Consider the following 15969-nt stretch of genomic DNA (forward strand, 5'->3'; position numbering starts at 1 on the left):
TATTATCACCATCATCACCATTATCATTCATCAGACTATAGGCTCCTGAGGGCAGGAACCAGGTCTTTATCCTTGTGTCCCTAGGCATAAGGCACTGAGCCCAATACAAGGAGAATCGGCAAGTGTTCTACTCTGAACTCAATCCATGTCCACACCACACTAGGAAGCCCTGCCTTGTGGCTGGTTAGCTACCCTAGGTTAGTTGTGTTTCACTTCTCTTTAACTACAAAGAAATATCCCACTGAATGTCAGTCTTCACAATGGCCTTAATGTCCATCAAAATATGTTGTTGTCTCTAAATATAGTTTCATCCAGCCTTAAATGACTTCTTTCTTTTTTTTCTGTTTGGTACTGTGATTGAACCTGGGGGTGCTTTACCACTGAAGTGCTTTACCAGCACTTTTTATTTTTTATTTTGAGAAAGGATCTTGCTAAGTTGCTGAGGGTCTTGTTAAACTGTTGAGGTCATCCTTGAACCTGTGATCCTCCTGCCTCAGCCTTCTCTGAGTCAATAGGATTATAGGTGTGTACCACCATGCCAGCTCCTTTTTCTTCTCTAAAGCTAACCCTTCCCTGCTACCCTCTGATTCCCCTGTCATTCTTACTCGATGCCAAGGAACCAGAGGCCTATATATGTTATGTAATTCTTCTAGTGAGCAGCAGGGGCCAGGCTTGTCCAACTCCACCATCCAGCTGCTTTCCCCAATTTAAGTATTACAAACAATACTATAAGGAAGATGACAGACCAGTGGAAGTGTTTCAGTATAGGTGTTAAACAAGGTCTAACATATTTATTATATAAAGAGCTATTATAAACAATAAAAGTCAAACACTGCAACGGAAAGATGAGCACAGAAAAGGCACAAAACAATTCAGAAAAGAAAACACACTGATAATATGCATACAAAAATGTCTAATCTTATTTAATATTTATTTAATATTAATTAAATACAAATTAATACAAGAAACCACTTCACATGAGAAATACAGTTAGAAGTGGTGGTGGTGGGGGGGGAACCAGGCACAGTGGTGCACGCCTATAATCCCAGAGGCTCAGGAGGCTGAGGCAGGAGAATCACAAGTTCAAAGCCAGCATCGGCAACTTAGCAAGGCCCTGTCTCAAAATAAAAAAGGGCTGGGATGTGGCTCAGTGGCTAAGTACTGTTGGGTTTAAACCCTAGTAACAAACCAAACCAAAAAAAAAAAAAAAAAAAAAAGAAGGGTGGGGAAATGGAGATTTTCATGCACAGTTAGTGGGAGTGGGCTATTCTGCAATACATGCCAAGTCAAAAATGTTGTACACTCTTTGACCTATTAATCCGATTTCCAGGATCGACCCTAGGTAAATAATCATGGATATGTAAGCTACAGGTTGTTTATCACTCTATTATTTATAATAGTCTTATAACAGGAACTAGCTAACCAAAGGGAAAAACATCCTTTATTTTATAGGACTGTTGTAAAGATTTTATTGATTAAATGAGATCATGTATGTAATGCCTGGCATTTATGTGCAATAATAAATAATAGCTACTCTTACAGCAAATTTATAAAAAGAAATATTGTATAGAGATTTAAATTACATTGCTATAATGACATGACATAGTATGAAAAAAACAAGTTATAATAGAGTATAAAGACTTTTATTTTATTTTATTTTATTTTATTTTATTTTACTGCTAGGGATTGAACGTGGGGCCTCCTACATGCTAAGCACATGCTCTACCACCGAGCCACACCCAGTCCCTTGTTTTATTACTGTGCGTAAGAACACAAAAACACATATGCATACTATTTATGTTTGTTGTGTATTAAGAATCAGAAGAGGGCTGGGGAGATAGCTCAGTTGGTAGAGTGCCTGCCTCGCAAGCACAAGGCCCTAGGTTCAATCCCCAGTACCACAAAAAAAAAAAAAAAAATCAGAAGAACATTTAGAAAAAATGGATGCTTGCTATAACATTAACAGTGGTCATTTCTTGGTGGTAAGATTTTATTTTATTTTATTTTTTTGGTACTGGAGATTGAATCCAGAGGAGCTTTACCACCAAGGTCCATCCCCAGCTTTTTTTTTTTTTTTTTTTTTTTTTTTTTTTTTTTGAGACAGGGTCTCATTAAGTTGCCCAGGCTGGCCTCAAACCTGTGTATCTCCTGCCTCAACCTCCTGAGTCACTGGGATTACAGGTGTGTACTACCATACTCACCAAAAATTATATTTTTATTTTGTGATTTTCATAGTTTCTAATAATTTAATAAGTGTATATTACTTTTTTTTTCAAGGGGTAGAATAGGGGATTGAACCCAGGGACACTTTACCATTGAGCCACACCCAACCCTTTTTAAAATATTTTATTTTGAGACAGGGTCTTGCTAAATTGCTGAGGAGCCTGTTAAATTGTTAAGGTTGGCCTCGGCTTGTTATCCTCCTGTCTCAGCCCCCTGAGTTGCTGGGGTTATAGGCAAACTCCACTTTGCCCCATATATATTACTCATTTAAGGAGAAAGATAAAAATTTAAGTGAATTGTATTCCTTTAGGAAAAAAATAGGAAATGTTCAGCTTGCTATTTGGTCAAAGAAGAATATTTAACAAAAATTTTTATTTAATAACTAAAATAATTACAAAATACACACTTTGGTTTCATATTATAGACATTTAAAGGTCTGGAGAATAAGCAGAAAGATAAAGGGGAGGAAAGAAAGAAAAATGGAAAAGGAGAGAGGACCAAGAAGTACATGCAGGGAGACATGTGGGGAAAAGGTGGATGCAGAGGCAGAAACTTAAGTGCAGGGGTGGGGGGTACTCTTTTCAATAGTGCAACATTTACCAAGCACCTTTGTGCTGACCACCGTGTGTGAATGCAACACAATTTCTGCTGTCAAAACACCTATGTTTTGTTATAGTTCCATAGTTTCCTGCAAAGTAATGAAAAAAACTGAATCCTAAAAGAGACTCAATCAGAACTAAGAGCCTATCTAGGAGCCACTAAATTATAAGAGGAGACTCTGTTAAATACTCTGATAGATCCTGATCTTTATTTGAGTTATATCTTCAGTTGTTATCATTTTTGAGGTCTAATGTAACTAAATAAACTCATTTCATGATTTTATCTAACCTAATGCTTACCATCTGAGGGTGCTCTGTTCTGAATGAGAAAGAAAGCTACCAGGCAGGCATTTTTCTTTGAACTTCAACAGAGAAATGGGAACTAAAGAGATCCAGTCATGGGCAGAATTTCCTCACCACTAGTTAAGCAAAAAGAACAGCAGGCTAAACAAGATCATCTCCTATGGTTCTTTCTAGTTCTGTTACTCTGTTGATTAGATTTCATTTAGAAACCTAAAAATGTTTCACGCTCTTCAATTTGTGCAAAGATGGGTAATCCCAGAACATCAAGTTCACACTGTAAATAATGATAGCATTTTTAAAAATTTTGATTAATGATAGTATTTTTAAGAGGAGTTATTAATTTAGTCAGTTCCCTGGAATCTGGATAATCAAGTGGTGACAGGGTTCAAAGGTATGCTATGAAGCATACGTCCCTAAAAACAAAAAGTGATTAAAATCTATTTAGCTTCATTTAATGGATGTGTTCCTGAAAGGCAGCAAATTTTGATAAGTTAATCAACCTTTGGGAATACTGGAGGGTCATCTACTTGAAGCAGTACGTGTCCTCCAATTTTTAAGACCCAGAACTCTTTCTTAGAAAAATAACATGTGCATACACAAAAAAAGATTTCAGAAGTTCCTAAACCACAAGAACCCGCTTCCTTAAATAAACCTACAGTTAAAAGGCAGTCACAAATAAACCTTTTTAAAATAGTTATGAAAGCCAAATTTTTCCATATCACAAATCTGTATTTTTACATAATTGAGTTTATTTAAAATGGTGTTTTTTTCACAGGATGAAAATTTGTGGTTCAGAATTAAAACAAAGCAGACCCACAGGTGCTTATCAACAAATGTTTGAGACAAATCTGTACCTTTCCCAAGAAATCCTTACCAGTGTGTGTTTTCATGTGTTCGTCGAAGTACTGCTTCATGTTGAAATCCTTGCCACACCACTGGCACATGAACTGTTTGTGCCCAATGTGGATGCTCATGTGGGAACGTAGCTGGTACTTGTACTGAAACCTTTCGTCACAGTTCTGCATTGGACACAGTAGAGATTTTTGAATGCCAAGCACAGCTTTACCTAAGCCCACCTTAACACAGTCTCTGACATTAGGTCTATTTCTCATATTCAAAATAGAACCTGCTTGTGTCAGCTACTTGGCTTTGCTATGCTTCTGCAGCTGAGTTGTGAATAAAAGGGGATTTTTCCCATATAATTATTACTGGAGCATACTCAACTTCTCTGAATCACTGAGAAAGGAAAAATAAGTCATTACATGCTATTCCCAAGTTAACCTAAGAGAGTTAACCATGTGTTAAATAGACGTTTCTCTTCCTGGCTGTGAGAGTGCACACAAAGCTCAAGGTGCCTCTTCAGCTTCTGTGGCATGTGGCCATGTGCCTTGTGCCTCAGCACCTCACTTTCACTGCTACACCATCTTAGACCCAGGCCTGGTTTATGGGTGGCATAGTTCTTACCTCACATCTGAAGGGCTTCTCTCCAGAATGTTGCAAGGAGTGCACCTTGAGTGACATACTGCGTTTAAAAGACTTTCCACAGGTTTCACATGTAAATGGCATGTCTTTCGTGTGTGCTGCAACATAGAACATACTTACACTCAAAATAATTCCACCGAAAAGCTCAAAGCTGAAAGACAGATGTAGGCAATTATGCCATCTTAAATTTTACACTCTTTTTTGTGACACTTTAATAGTAATGTTCTGAAGAGAAAAATAAATAACAAAGTTAAAAAGAAATCTGGGTGTGGAGAACTACACCATCCAATTTGGTGATGCTTACTGAAAACATGCTGTATTTAGTCTCAACATGTCAAAACTGATTAAAGTACAGCAGTTATACATATCTTGCCCAATCCAGAGCATAAAGCACACCAAAGAACAAGGGGGAAATTATAGGTGTGAGAGAAGCAGAAAAAACTTACCAACCATGTGTTTCCGCACGTGAGCCATAGTATAAAATTTCTTCTCACAAATTTCACAGGAAAATTTCTTTTCTGCATATCCGTGGACAATCTTGATATGTTCATGAAGCGACCAGAGTTTCTTGAATGATTTGTTACAGGAAACACACTGAGCAGGATAAATAGAAATAATTTTTATTTACTGGTGTTTGCAGAAAGTCATACTGGTCTCCTGGCAGATGAAATGGATGTGCTTTAGATTCACAGCACAAGGCCAGAATCTAGACAAATGCTATTCCACCGTGGAGTCCAGATTCCAACACCAACATCTGTATGTTCTACTTTCCAAGATGCATCGTTCAGAGACCCTTTAGGAGTATGATAATAATGGCAAAAAGTAAAACAAGAAATGGGAAGTTTCACTAATAAAGTGTTGTACCTATAAAAAGAATCTTCAGGTTTATTTAGTCCATGGATTACCAAGGGTGGCTGCCTCCAACACATGAGGCACCAAGCAGTTAATAGGCATTTATCAGAAAACACAAATTAATTTTAAATTAGCACAAATAAAAATAAGATAAAACAACATGTAGCAATGGTTATTAGATCTGCAGAAGTATAAAAATATTTTTGTACCTTAGACAATTCATTTGAAGTCCTCATTAACAAATGAGATTTTATTATATTTTCCCAAATCTAATTTACTTTATTAAACATTTCCCTCTGGCTGAAGTTAATATAACCTCTAAACTGTTAGCATCAATCCCCCTTTTCCGCTACAGCCTTGTCCCAGATCTCTCTTACATGTATCTATAGGAAAGACACCACACTGTCTAGTCTCTTACGTCATGAAGCTTAGAATAGAGCATCAAAATAAAATATTTCTGGTTAAAGAAAAACAGTACCAAAAAGTTCTTGGTAATCACTGGACTTTGTAATACTTAGAAAACAAGTTCTATTCTCTGCAAATAAAGATCTCTGAACACCACTGTCACTGCAGGAAACAAGAACTCTGAGAAGAGTTGAAAGATAAGTTCCTGGCTAGATCATGCTCTAAAAAAGGAAAAACCACTCCCATAAGACATCTCGTAGGGCAGGGTTTTGATTTTTCACTTGTTACCAGGTCATTGGGATTACTATCTATATGTAAGAACAAAGCAGTGTTCTTCAGGAATGTGAAGAAAGTTCATTTAGCAGACTCTGCAAACTCTAAACACAAGTTTAAACATATCGTGATGAGGAATAGCAAGGTAAGTTACACACACACACACACACACACACACACACAAAGGGTTTTTAAAATGCTTTCTATCCTGTAACTAAAAGCAAAGTTAAGCAAAACCTCCCATAAGGAAAGATCAGGAACACCTTTTTAGTCATGAATCATGCAATCCAATTCTGACCCCTAGGGTGCAGCATCACCTTCCCGCTGGCCTGAAACACCTCCACCAATTCACACCCTGAGAGGGCACTGGCAGTTGCTGTAGGATAGAGGAGCGACAGCTGCTGCTTCTTTTATTTACCGTGTGTCAAGATCAAGTTACAATTGATAAACCAAAAAACAGTAGATCTTTAGCAAATATAACTTATAGTTTTAAAAATTCTCTTTAAAGTAAGGCGATGACTTCAGCTGATTAAAAGCAATAGAAGAAAAGCGAAAATTAAAAGTGACTACCACATGAACAGCACTCCCCCCAAAAAAGTAGAACAATTTATCTTTTAAAAGGTTAGCTTAAATACAGCACAAAATATTCTATTGTATACATCTTACAGAGACTTTCAGAGTCTTACCTTTTATGAACTTCCATTAATACGCAAACAATATAGCTGCAATCCACACAACATAATATAATTAGCACATCTCTTAACCTACCACGTACAGTCCTTTCAAGACTCCAGCCTGGTTTGAATACCATGTTTTGTCACCTTAACAATACTGTACAGGAGCATTATGTAACCCTATCACCAGGTGGGCGACATTTCCAACCAACTCAAGCTCTGTGTAAAGTTTGCATATTCCCATGGGCTCAGCCTCTTGACAAATTTAGTGTTGTCATTTCTCCACTGGTAAAAAGCAAACTCACTCCTGGAGGTCTTCCATTTCCACCGGTCTGTGTCATTATGGTTTTTGTCCCCATCAGCTGCACTAGAATCTGGCATCCTTTTAAATAGAAAGGGACCTTTCTCTACTTCTGACCTTTACTCAATGTTTCCCACCTTGACAGAAAAGATGCCAGAATGAATTATATCACACGTCCTACAACAGAGTGAATCTCAATGCAAAGTCGATGTTGACTTTACGTCCTGGTCAATCATCTATAACAGATCCCCCTTCCAGTGTACCTGGGTTCCCGCTAGTCCAGCATCAGTTAAATGTAATGCTTTTGAAATACAATGTTAAGCCTCGGTTTTGAAAAGACCCAAGCAGGAGCTTCTAAAATGATAAATTGGTGAAATCTGTCCCTTCAGTCTCCTATTGTATTTATTCTCTTGGGCAGATACCAGATGAATCTGAATAGCCAGGTTCTATCCTGGAAAGTTTGCCCTCTCGGTGATAAGACCTACCTGAATGTTTTTTTCACAGTCTGTTTGCTGGTGAAGGGACAGCTCACTTTCCAGGACAAACTTCTTGCCACATTTATCACAGATCTGCATGCGCCTGTGAGTAACGTTCATGTGCTTCTCCAGGTACCAGCGAGTATTAAACACCCTGGGGCACTTCTCACAGGTCAGAGTCTCTTTCTCTTCACACTTAGCTTTCTGGACTGGTGCTTTGGGCTCCTTTGTGGCCCGCTTCTTACGCTTAGGTGGCTCTACACTCTTCCTACGCCCTCTCGTAGCTCTGGGAGTAGGGGAAGTGGTAGCTGCGGCAACAGAGGCAGCTCTCCGTGTTCGCCTTTGTGTAACATTGACTTTCTCCACTATCTTCTCCTTTTTCTTCTGCCTTTCGTTCTCTCCGTAGTCGTTGCTGTCATCTGTGGCCTCTTCCTCACTCTCTTCCTCTTCCTCCTCACTGCTCGTCTTAAGAACAGGAGTCTCTTTGGACTGAGAAGAGACACCCTTTTCCCCTTTAGATACATTTAATGTTTGATTATTAAGGTTTACCTCCACTATGATCTGCTCCCTTTTGTAAGAGACTTCCTCCTCCTCCTCCTCCTCTTCCGAGTCATCAGAATTCTCCCGGTCTTCTTTGACAGCGTGCACGTCAGACACTGCTCTTGTCTCCCTGAAATATGGCTGTTCCTCCGTCTCATGGAGATGCGGTTTGCTCATCTTGGTGTCCACTAACACAGAATAAGGACTTCCTGATTCCCTTTTGTACACTTTGGTGGACAGGTCAAGTTCTTGGTTGGCACCATGATAAAAAGTAGATGGCACTTGACCACGGCGGCTATCTTCTTGTGCCATCCCTGCTACATGCACAGCACAGTTTTCAACCAGTTCCTGACAAGAACTGGCTGTGTGGCTCATTGGTAAGTGGCCCAATTTATTAAGCAGTTCAGATTACAGAGAATTAACTTTAAAACAAGGTAATAATTAGGACTCAAATCTTTCTCCATCCACAGAGAATTACTTAAATGAAAAAAAGATATTCCTGGAAACTGTATGCAATTCTTCCAGTGTCACAGCACCAAAACATAAGCAAAAAGGTTTGGTATTATGGCAAGAGCAGAGCACAGGTGATTTTCTTCTGAAGAGAGCTGCAAGGAACTTGGAGCATCTTATCTGTAAAGAGAAACAAAGAGGAAAAAAAATCAGATATCTCCATTTCCTTTTTATGGCATTTATCACAATGATATAACTGAAAGTTAAAAACATAACAAACATATTTTAAAATTATTAAACCCGGTACATATACAATGCTTTATACTGCTTGAATGGTTCAGCATGGGCCATTATTTCACTGGCTTACAAACATTTTCTGTTAGGATGTAAGTTCTATGACCGACCGGCAAGAGCCACAACTATTTAGTTCACTGAGATATCAACAGAGCTTAGGGCAGTGCCTATCACACAGTATGAATCTGATGAATATACAGCTACTAATGCATGGCATTTGTTACCCCAGATGCTGTGGGCACACTGACATGGCAGAATCCAAGGCCTGTGTCTGCACAGAGTCTACAGTCATTACATAATGCTCTGAAACACTCGGGAGCTTCAAATGAGCAGGCTTTCTTTCAGCATCAGTCACCACATCAACCACAGTGGGAGTCCAAGAAAAGGGGTGGTGAGACAGGCCTCGGAAATCATGGAAATAAAGCAGCTAATTGACATAACCATAAAAGGAAAAGAAAATACCCCTGGTTTTAAATAAATTTATAAACTAGATATAGATATAATTGTTTTCAGAATTAACAGAGGGACTTCAGCCAGGCACAGTGGCGCACGCCCATACTAAGTGGCTTGAGAGGCTGAGGCAGGAGGATCCTGAGTTCAAAGCCAGCCTCAACAACGATGATGTGCTAAGCACTCAGTAAGACCCTGTCTCTAAATAAAATACAAAAAAGGCTGGGGATGTGGCTCAGTGGTTGAGTTCCCCTGAGTTCAATCCTGGGTACCGGAAAAAAAAAAAAAAATAGAGTGACTTCAAAGTTGTTAAGTATTTTAAAATTTGTTGTCTGCAAAACTCACTAGATCTATTCAATAACTGTGTGATTTTTTTTCATATGTCAGTTGCACAGAAGTCTAAATTCTAAGAAACAGTAACCATGAGGTTGATATGGTTCCAAGAAAAATAAAACCATCCATTAAAAAAAAAAGACTAGAAGGGCACACTATTTGCTTTGTGACATGCCTCACATTGCTGTTTAGCCAACCACCTAACCGCTGAGTCATATGAATACTACTCTGAGCACAGACCCTGCAGGCTGACAAAAGGGAAGAATGAGTGTTTACTGAAAGCTTGCTATGTGCATGGACATGGCAAAAGTTTTTATTATTTCTATTTTATACCTATTGCAGAACTTTGGGTTAATTTTAAAGCTAATTTTAATTTTTAAAAAGCACCCATAGTTTTACAAATCAAATATATTGGCCCTGCTTCAATTATCTGAGTCTCATTCCCCAGAGGCAATAATGCTATTTTTGCTATTTCCTCCTTGGTATTTACTTCTTACCTTTTTACATATGAATATATTTCTATTTCTTGACTCTCCTCCCACCGCCGATTTCAGGTACTACCTCCTGTCTCTCAGTATAATTTTTTTACTTTATTATTCTCAACTCTCCCCTCATCCTCCAAATACAGATATATCAGAACTTTTAAAATATACTGCTTATGATCATGTAGTTTGCAACTATTTCTCATTCCTTTGTTATTGTCTTCTCTTCTAATTTTTCTCCCATTTCTTTGATCTCACAGATTTCTTTTTTTCTAAAAGAAATTATTTTACTTTCACTTATTGGAATTTCAGAAAAAAATGATAAATGCCACCATGTTTTACTTGACATCTAAGTAGATATATTGATACTTTTTTCTATTTACAAATGAGCAAATTATGGCTCAATTGTGCAGATTTTGGGGAAGACACATATGGCATTGGAGCAAAAGAACCTGTACTCAAAATTAAGTGAAGGAAGAAATATGGAACAGCTAAAGCAGAGCTATGCAGCAAACACCAGAAGTATGGCTAGAAAAAAGCGGTGGATGTGGCTAAGCAGCAGCCTACAAAGATGATACTGCCAAAAGAACCACCAGCCTGAGCTAGACTGTGACTGCTCAAGAACAAAATGACTGATGGATTCCCAAGCATTTATGGCAGGAAATGGGCTAAAGACAATACCCACTGTCCATTTCAGATATAGCAAAGGTCACAGGATAAAAAAAAAAAAAAAAAAAAAAAAAGGAAGAAAAGGAGGGAGGAAAGAGGAAGAAAGAAAAGGGAATAGGAGAGAAGAGAAGGAGGGGCAGAGAGGGAAAGAGAAAGAAGGGAGGAGGAGGGGAAAGAAGAAAAAAAAGGAAGGAGAAGGAAGAAGAAAAAAAAAGAAGATCCAAAAGATGAAACTAGGGATCAAAGAAAAAACAGATAAGAGAACTCTTCTAAAGAGCAAAATCAGAGTATATGCAAGGACATCTCCCACCTTTGCTTGGAGGGGTTTCAGAATATTTTGGAGACTCCTGTTTCCTATTTCCACCCCTTTCAAATAAGAATGTTTATTTTTTTATTATTTTGTTGCTATTCACTATTGTATTATTTAATGTACTGGGGACAGATTGTCAATTTCTTTTCAAAGTTTCTGGATCAAGAAGAGCAACATCTGCACTCAATGAAGAATCTACTATGCATCATCTCCTCATAAGCAGACCACTAAGCACCATACTCTTGCATAATTCTGTGATTCTGGATTTTGAGCTTGATGCCATGATTGCATAGGAAGCTGAGGTACCAAACTTTGGAGAAGAAGTATGTTTTAGCTTTAAGAGAAAGTAGACCAAATATCTGACAACCAAAAAGATGGACTATGATAGATGTGCTATTCAGCAAGTACTTTCAGCTGTCTGTCTCCCCGGCACAGGCGGTACTGTGCTTCCTGGCCTTGCTCAAGTTACATGGGGCTACATGACTAGTTATGGGTGTTATTTTTTTTTTTAACTCAGTTAATGTTAGTCACTTTTGAGCTACTGTATTTAATTGCTAATATATAAAAAGATTACAACTGGTTCATTGCCTGCATCACTGCGCAATGATAAAAGCAGAGCTCCCCTGATCTAGTGATATAGTGTGAGAAAGAAATCCTTCATTGTTTCAAGCCACTCAGATTGGACCTCATTAGCGAGGTCATGATTGTGACCACAGCACGACCTAGCTTACATATTCCTTGTGCACATATACACATGATAACATACATTAATTGTCCTTGTCTTAAGCCAGACAGCAGAGACAATGGAATTAATATGCACGAGGTTAAAAATTAGAAATATAAAGGGCTGAACTCACATGGAAATCCTTTCTTAATAAGTGAGATGATAATAGCTGGGTGTGGGTATACACATCTGTAATCCCAGTTACTCAGAAAGCTGAGACAGGGGGATGGAAGTTTGAGGCCAGCCTCAGCAACTTAGTGAGACACTCTTTCAAAAAAAAAAAAAAAAAAAAAGACTAGGGATATAGTTCAGTGGTAGAACTGGGTTCAAGCCCCAGTGCCACCAACAAAAAAACAAAATAAATGAGATGATAATAAGTAATAAGACTCATTTCTACTAAAAATTCTAATTAAAGTGCTTTATTCTAAGTGATGAGTGCCTATATGCATTCCCACATGTACCTGAAACATCTCACTACTATTCACATCAGAAAAACTCAAACAGCATGAATAAATCAGTGACAATAAAAGATGCAGTCTAAGGATTCACATCAAAACACACATGTACATTCTATTCACGTTTCACTTTCTTCATTTGATTTTGGTGTCTTTTCCCTATCTAAGTTTTGGTGGTAATATTCCTTTATTCTCTTTCCAGAAAACTTAAAATATCTCCTAAGAACACAATAACTTTATAAGACCAAAAACACATTAGGGAAATTAGGACCTTCCATTTTCCATGATCCTACTTTCTCAATGTATTCTCAGTCCCACTTACTACAGATCATCTTAATTTGTTTTTTTATGAGACTCTAAGTGAATATATCGAGCTCTAAGACTTGCTAGTAGAGAAAGCAATTAAGAAATAACCCTCACTGATATTAGGAGTTGTTTAATGATGTTTAAACTCATCTTATAAAGGCATTAAACAAAGCATGTTCACCTGTTCTTACAGATCCTCTACAGTATCATAACATTAATTCCAAAATAAAGTGGTTCAAGTCTTGTGTCTTGCTATAATTAATGTAAACATCTTGGGGGATGTGAGGGAATGTGGTGTGTAAAATGTGGGTATAAAAATTGAGAAGCAATTAATCCTGGCACTCTAAAAGCTTGGCCAACTATTGGGAAGAAAATACAATTTTAAGAAAAAAAAAAAAAAACTCAACAGTATATTATAAAGAGTAAAATAATGTTTCTCAGAATGTGCTCTTTTCGATACCATTTTTTTTTTTAGTAGTCTAAAAATTAAGTGTATAGTCTTCAAGAAGGTTTACTTGATGCCAGGCACAATGGCACATGCAACTTGGGAGGCTGACGCAGGAGGATCTCAAGTTTAAGGACAGCGTCACCAACTTTGCAAGGCCCTAAGCAACTTAGTGAGACCCTCTCTCAAAAAAAAAAAAAAAAAAAAAAAATTAAAGAAGGCTGGAGATGCCATTACACATGCATGCTCCTGGGAAGGACCTGTGCCAGTTAGCTCTGCCCTATCAGCGTCCCCACCAAGCTAAAGTTGACATCTGATGACGTGAAGGAGCAGATTTACAAACTGACTAAAAAGAGTCTGATGCAGTCACAAATTGGTGTGATCCTGAGGGTTTACATTATGTTGCACAGCATTTACAACCAGCAATAAAATCTTGAGAATTCTTAAGTCCAAAGGACTTACTCCTGATCTTCCTAAAGATCTCTACCATTTAATTAAGAAAGCAATTGCTGTTCCAAGGCATCTTGAGAGGAATAGGATGCTAAATTCTATCTGATTCTGGCAGAGAGCTGCATTCACCAACTGGCCCCATATTATAAGATCAAGTAGGTCCTCTCCCTGAATTGGAAATATGAGTCATCCAAGCCTCTGCTCTGGTGGCATAAATTTGTTTATGTATTCAAGCAATAAAATCATTGTTCAACTAAAAAAAAATTAAAGAGAAACAAAATTTTGTTTCCTGGAAAGCTTTAATAATTAATTTCTTACAAATTCAAGGTTTTTTTTCCCTTAATAAAATATGTACCTAAGCATCCTCCTTGTACTTTACAAAGATTATGTTTAGGACTAGTGTTTCCAAGTTGGAAGGGCAACCTGGTAAGTCATATCAATCTGCTACTTCTGTTTACTCCATTTGCTTCCAAACCAATCAATCCCCTACTGATTCTTTTTTTCTTTAGTTGTCAGTGGACCTTTATTTTATTTACTTATATGGGTTGCTGAGAATCAAACCCAGTGCCTCACACATGCTAGGCAAGCACTCTACCACTGAACCACAACCCCCATTGATCCGTTTTCAAAGCTTGAACCACCCCTGCGCTGCCAGAACCTGGTCCTGCTGAATGAGTTTCTACACAAATATCCATCAGGAGCAGGCCAAAACTAAAGTTATAAAGAAACTGAAAGGAGCAAGGAGGGGAAAATAAATGCCTATCAGCAGAGTTCTTCCAAAAAGAATGATCCACTAGGAAGGAAGAAAGGGTGACACTGTGTGTTGTAATAAAATGGTCTGATGCTTTTTAAATAATTTTTTTTCTTAGTTTTAGACAATAAAAATATATAATAAAATAAAGGGATTGTTTCCAATTCCCTTTATTTATTTTTATGTGATGCTGAGGATCAAACCCAGTGCCTCACACATGCTAGGCAAGAGCTCTACCACTGAGCCACAACTCCAGGCCAATGGTCTGATGCTTTATACTCAAAGTTTTGCTACTTTTGCAGAAGACTTCTCACTTTATTCTCCACATTAGGAAAGTTTGTTAGTGACACATTTGCCAAATGACAACTATTTTCAACATCTCTAGATGGTCAAATTATTATTTAACATCTACCACATGCAAAACAAATGGTATAAAGCAATCTGAAATTTTATAAAAGAGAAGTAACATGTATTTAGGGGAAATCTGAAAAAAATTTATGAAGAATAGTACATTTCAGAAACACTTTGAAGGATAGGTATGTTTTACATGGGCAGAAAAGAAAGCAAACAAGTTCATTTCTAGTAAGGAAAAATCAGAATGACATAATGGTGCAGGACATTCCTGAACAAAGGCAGTTTAAGTTGTTTAGTTTTCTACAATACAGGGCTTATAGAAAGGAGAGATGGCAAGTTATTGGGGCTGAGAATGCAGCTCACTGGTAAAACACTTGCCTAGCATGCATAAGGTCCTAGGTTCCATCCCCAGCACCTCAAAGAAAAAAAAGAAAAAGCGAGTTACTGCTTTAAGACCTTTAAGTCTAGGCTAAAGAGTCTTAAATTACTATGGATGTCAAGATAAAAACACCAGCACCAGGCACAGTGGTGCACCCCTGTAATACCAGAGACTCTGGAGGCTGAGGCAGTTAGGACGGTAAGTTCAAGGACAGCCTCAGCAACTTAGTGAGACCCTGTCTCAAAATAAAATTTTTCAAAAGGGGCTACCACTGTATCTCAGTGGTAAAGCACCCCTGGGATCAATTCCTAATACCACATATACACACCACAAGAGAGAGAGAGAGAGAGAGGAGAGAGAGAGAGAGAAGAGAGAGAGAGAGAGAGAGAGAGAGAAAGAGAAAGAGAGGTTTTTAAAGAAACAACTAATTTGATTAGAGTTGTATTTTAGGAGTTGAATTATATAACAGCAAACAATTAAAGACATATTTAAGCACATCTTTTAAAATATTTTTTCTTTTTTTTCTTTTTGGTTCCAGGGATTGAGGGATTGAACACGGGCATTTAACCACTGGGTCACATCCCAGTCCTTTTTGAGATAGGGTCCTGCTAAGTTGCTTAGGGCCTCATTAAATGACCGAAACTGGCTTTGAACTCGTGATCCTCCTACCTCAGCCTCCCGAGCAGCTGGGTTTACAGACGTGCACCACCACATCTGGTTTTTATTGTTTTTTGTTTCATGCTAGGGGATCAAACTCAGGGCTTCATGCTAGGTGAGTTCCCAGTGAACTACATTCCCAGCATATTTTAGTACATTTTTGGGAAACACACACACACACACACACACACACACACACACACACACACAAACAATAAGAAAAATATACAATTAGGCAAGATAGAATATATTTTTTAAAAAGTAAAGAAATTAAAGTAGAAGAAAATAGAAGTAGAAAAGTAAGACAATGGCAGAAATTAGGACAATACAAT

At 37.9% G+C, this 15969-nt stretch overlaps 1 protein-coding gene and 1 pseudogene across 1 annotated transcript in view; one reads left to right on the forward strand and one right to left on the reverse strand.

The window, feature by feature from the left end:
• Nucleotides 1-15969, reverse strand: part of Znf652 (zinc finger protein 652) — a 59999-nt gene that overhangs the window by 8838 nt on the left and 35192 nt on the right. Inside the window, exons 2-5 of the mRNA XM_047545054.1 lie at nt 7598-8758; nt 5054-5201; nt 4590-4705; nt 4000-4144 (exon numbers count right to left, since the gene is read on the reverse strand). Of these exons, the coding sequence (XP_047401010.1) occupies nt 4000-4144; nt 4590-4705; nt 5054-5201; nt 7598-8503 (1315 nt within the window). The 5' untranslated portion in view covers nt 8504-8758. The remainder of the gene's footprint in view (nt 1-3999; nt 4145-4589; nt 4706-5053; nt 5202-7597; nt 8759-15969) is intronic.
• Nucleotides 13286-13711, forward strand: LOC124979996 (40S ribosomal protein S13-like; annotated as a pseudogene).

This window comes from Sciurus carolinensis, chromosome 3 (genome assembly GCF_902686445.1).
Source record: "Sciurus carolinensis chromosome 3, mSciCar1.2, whole genome shotgun sequence".
Taxonomy (NCBI): domain Eukaryota; kingdom Metazoa; phylum Chordata; class Mammalia; order Rodentia; family Sciuridae; genus Sciurus; species Sciurus carolinensis.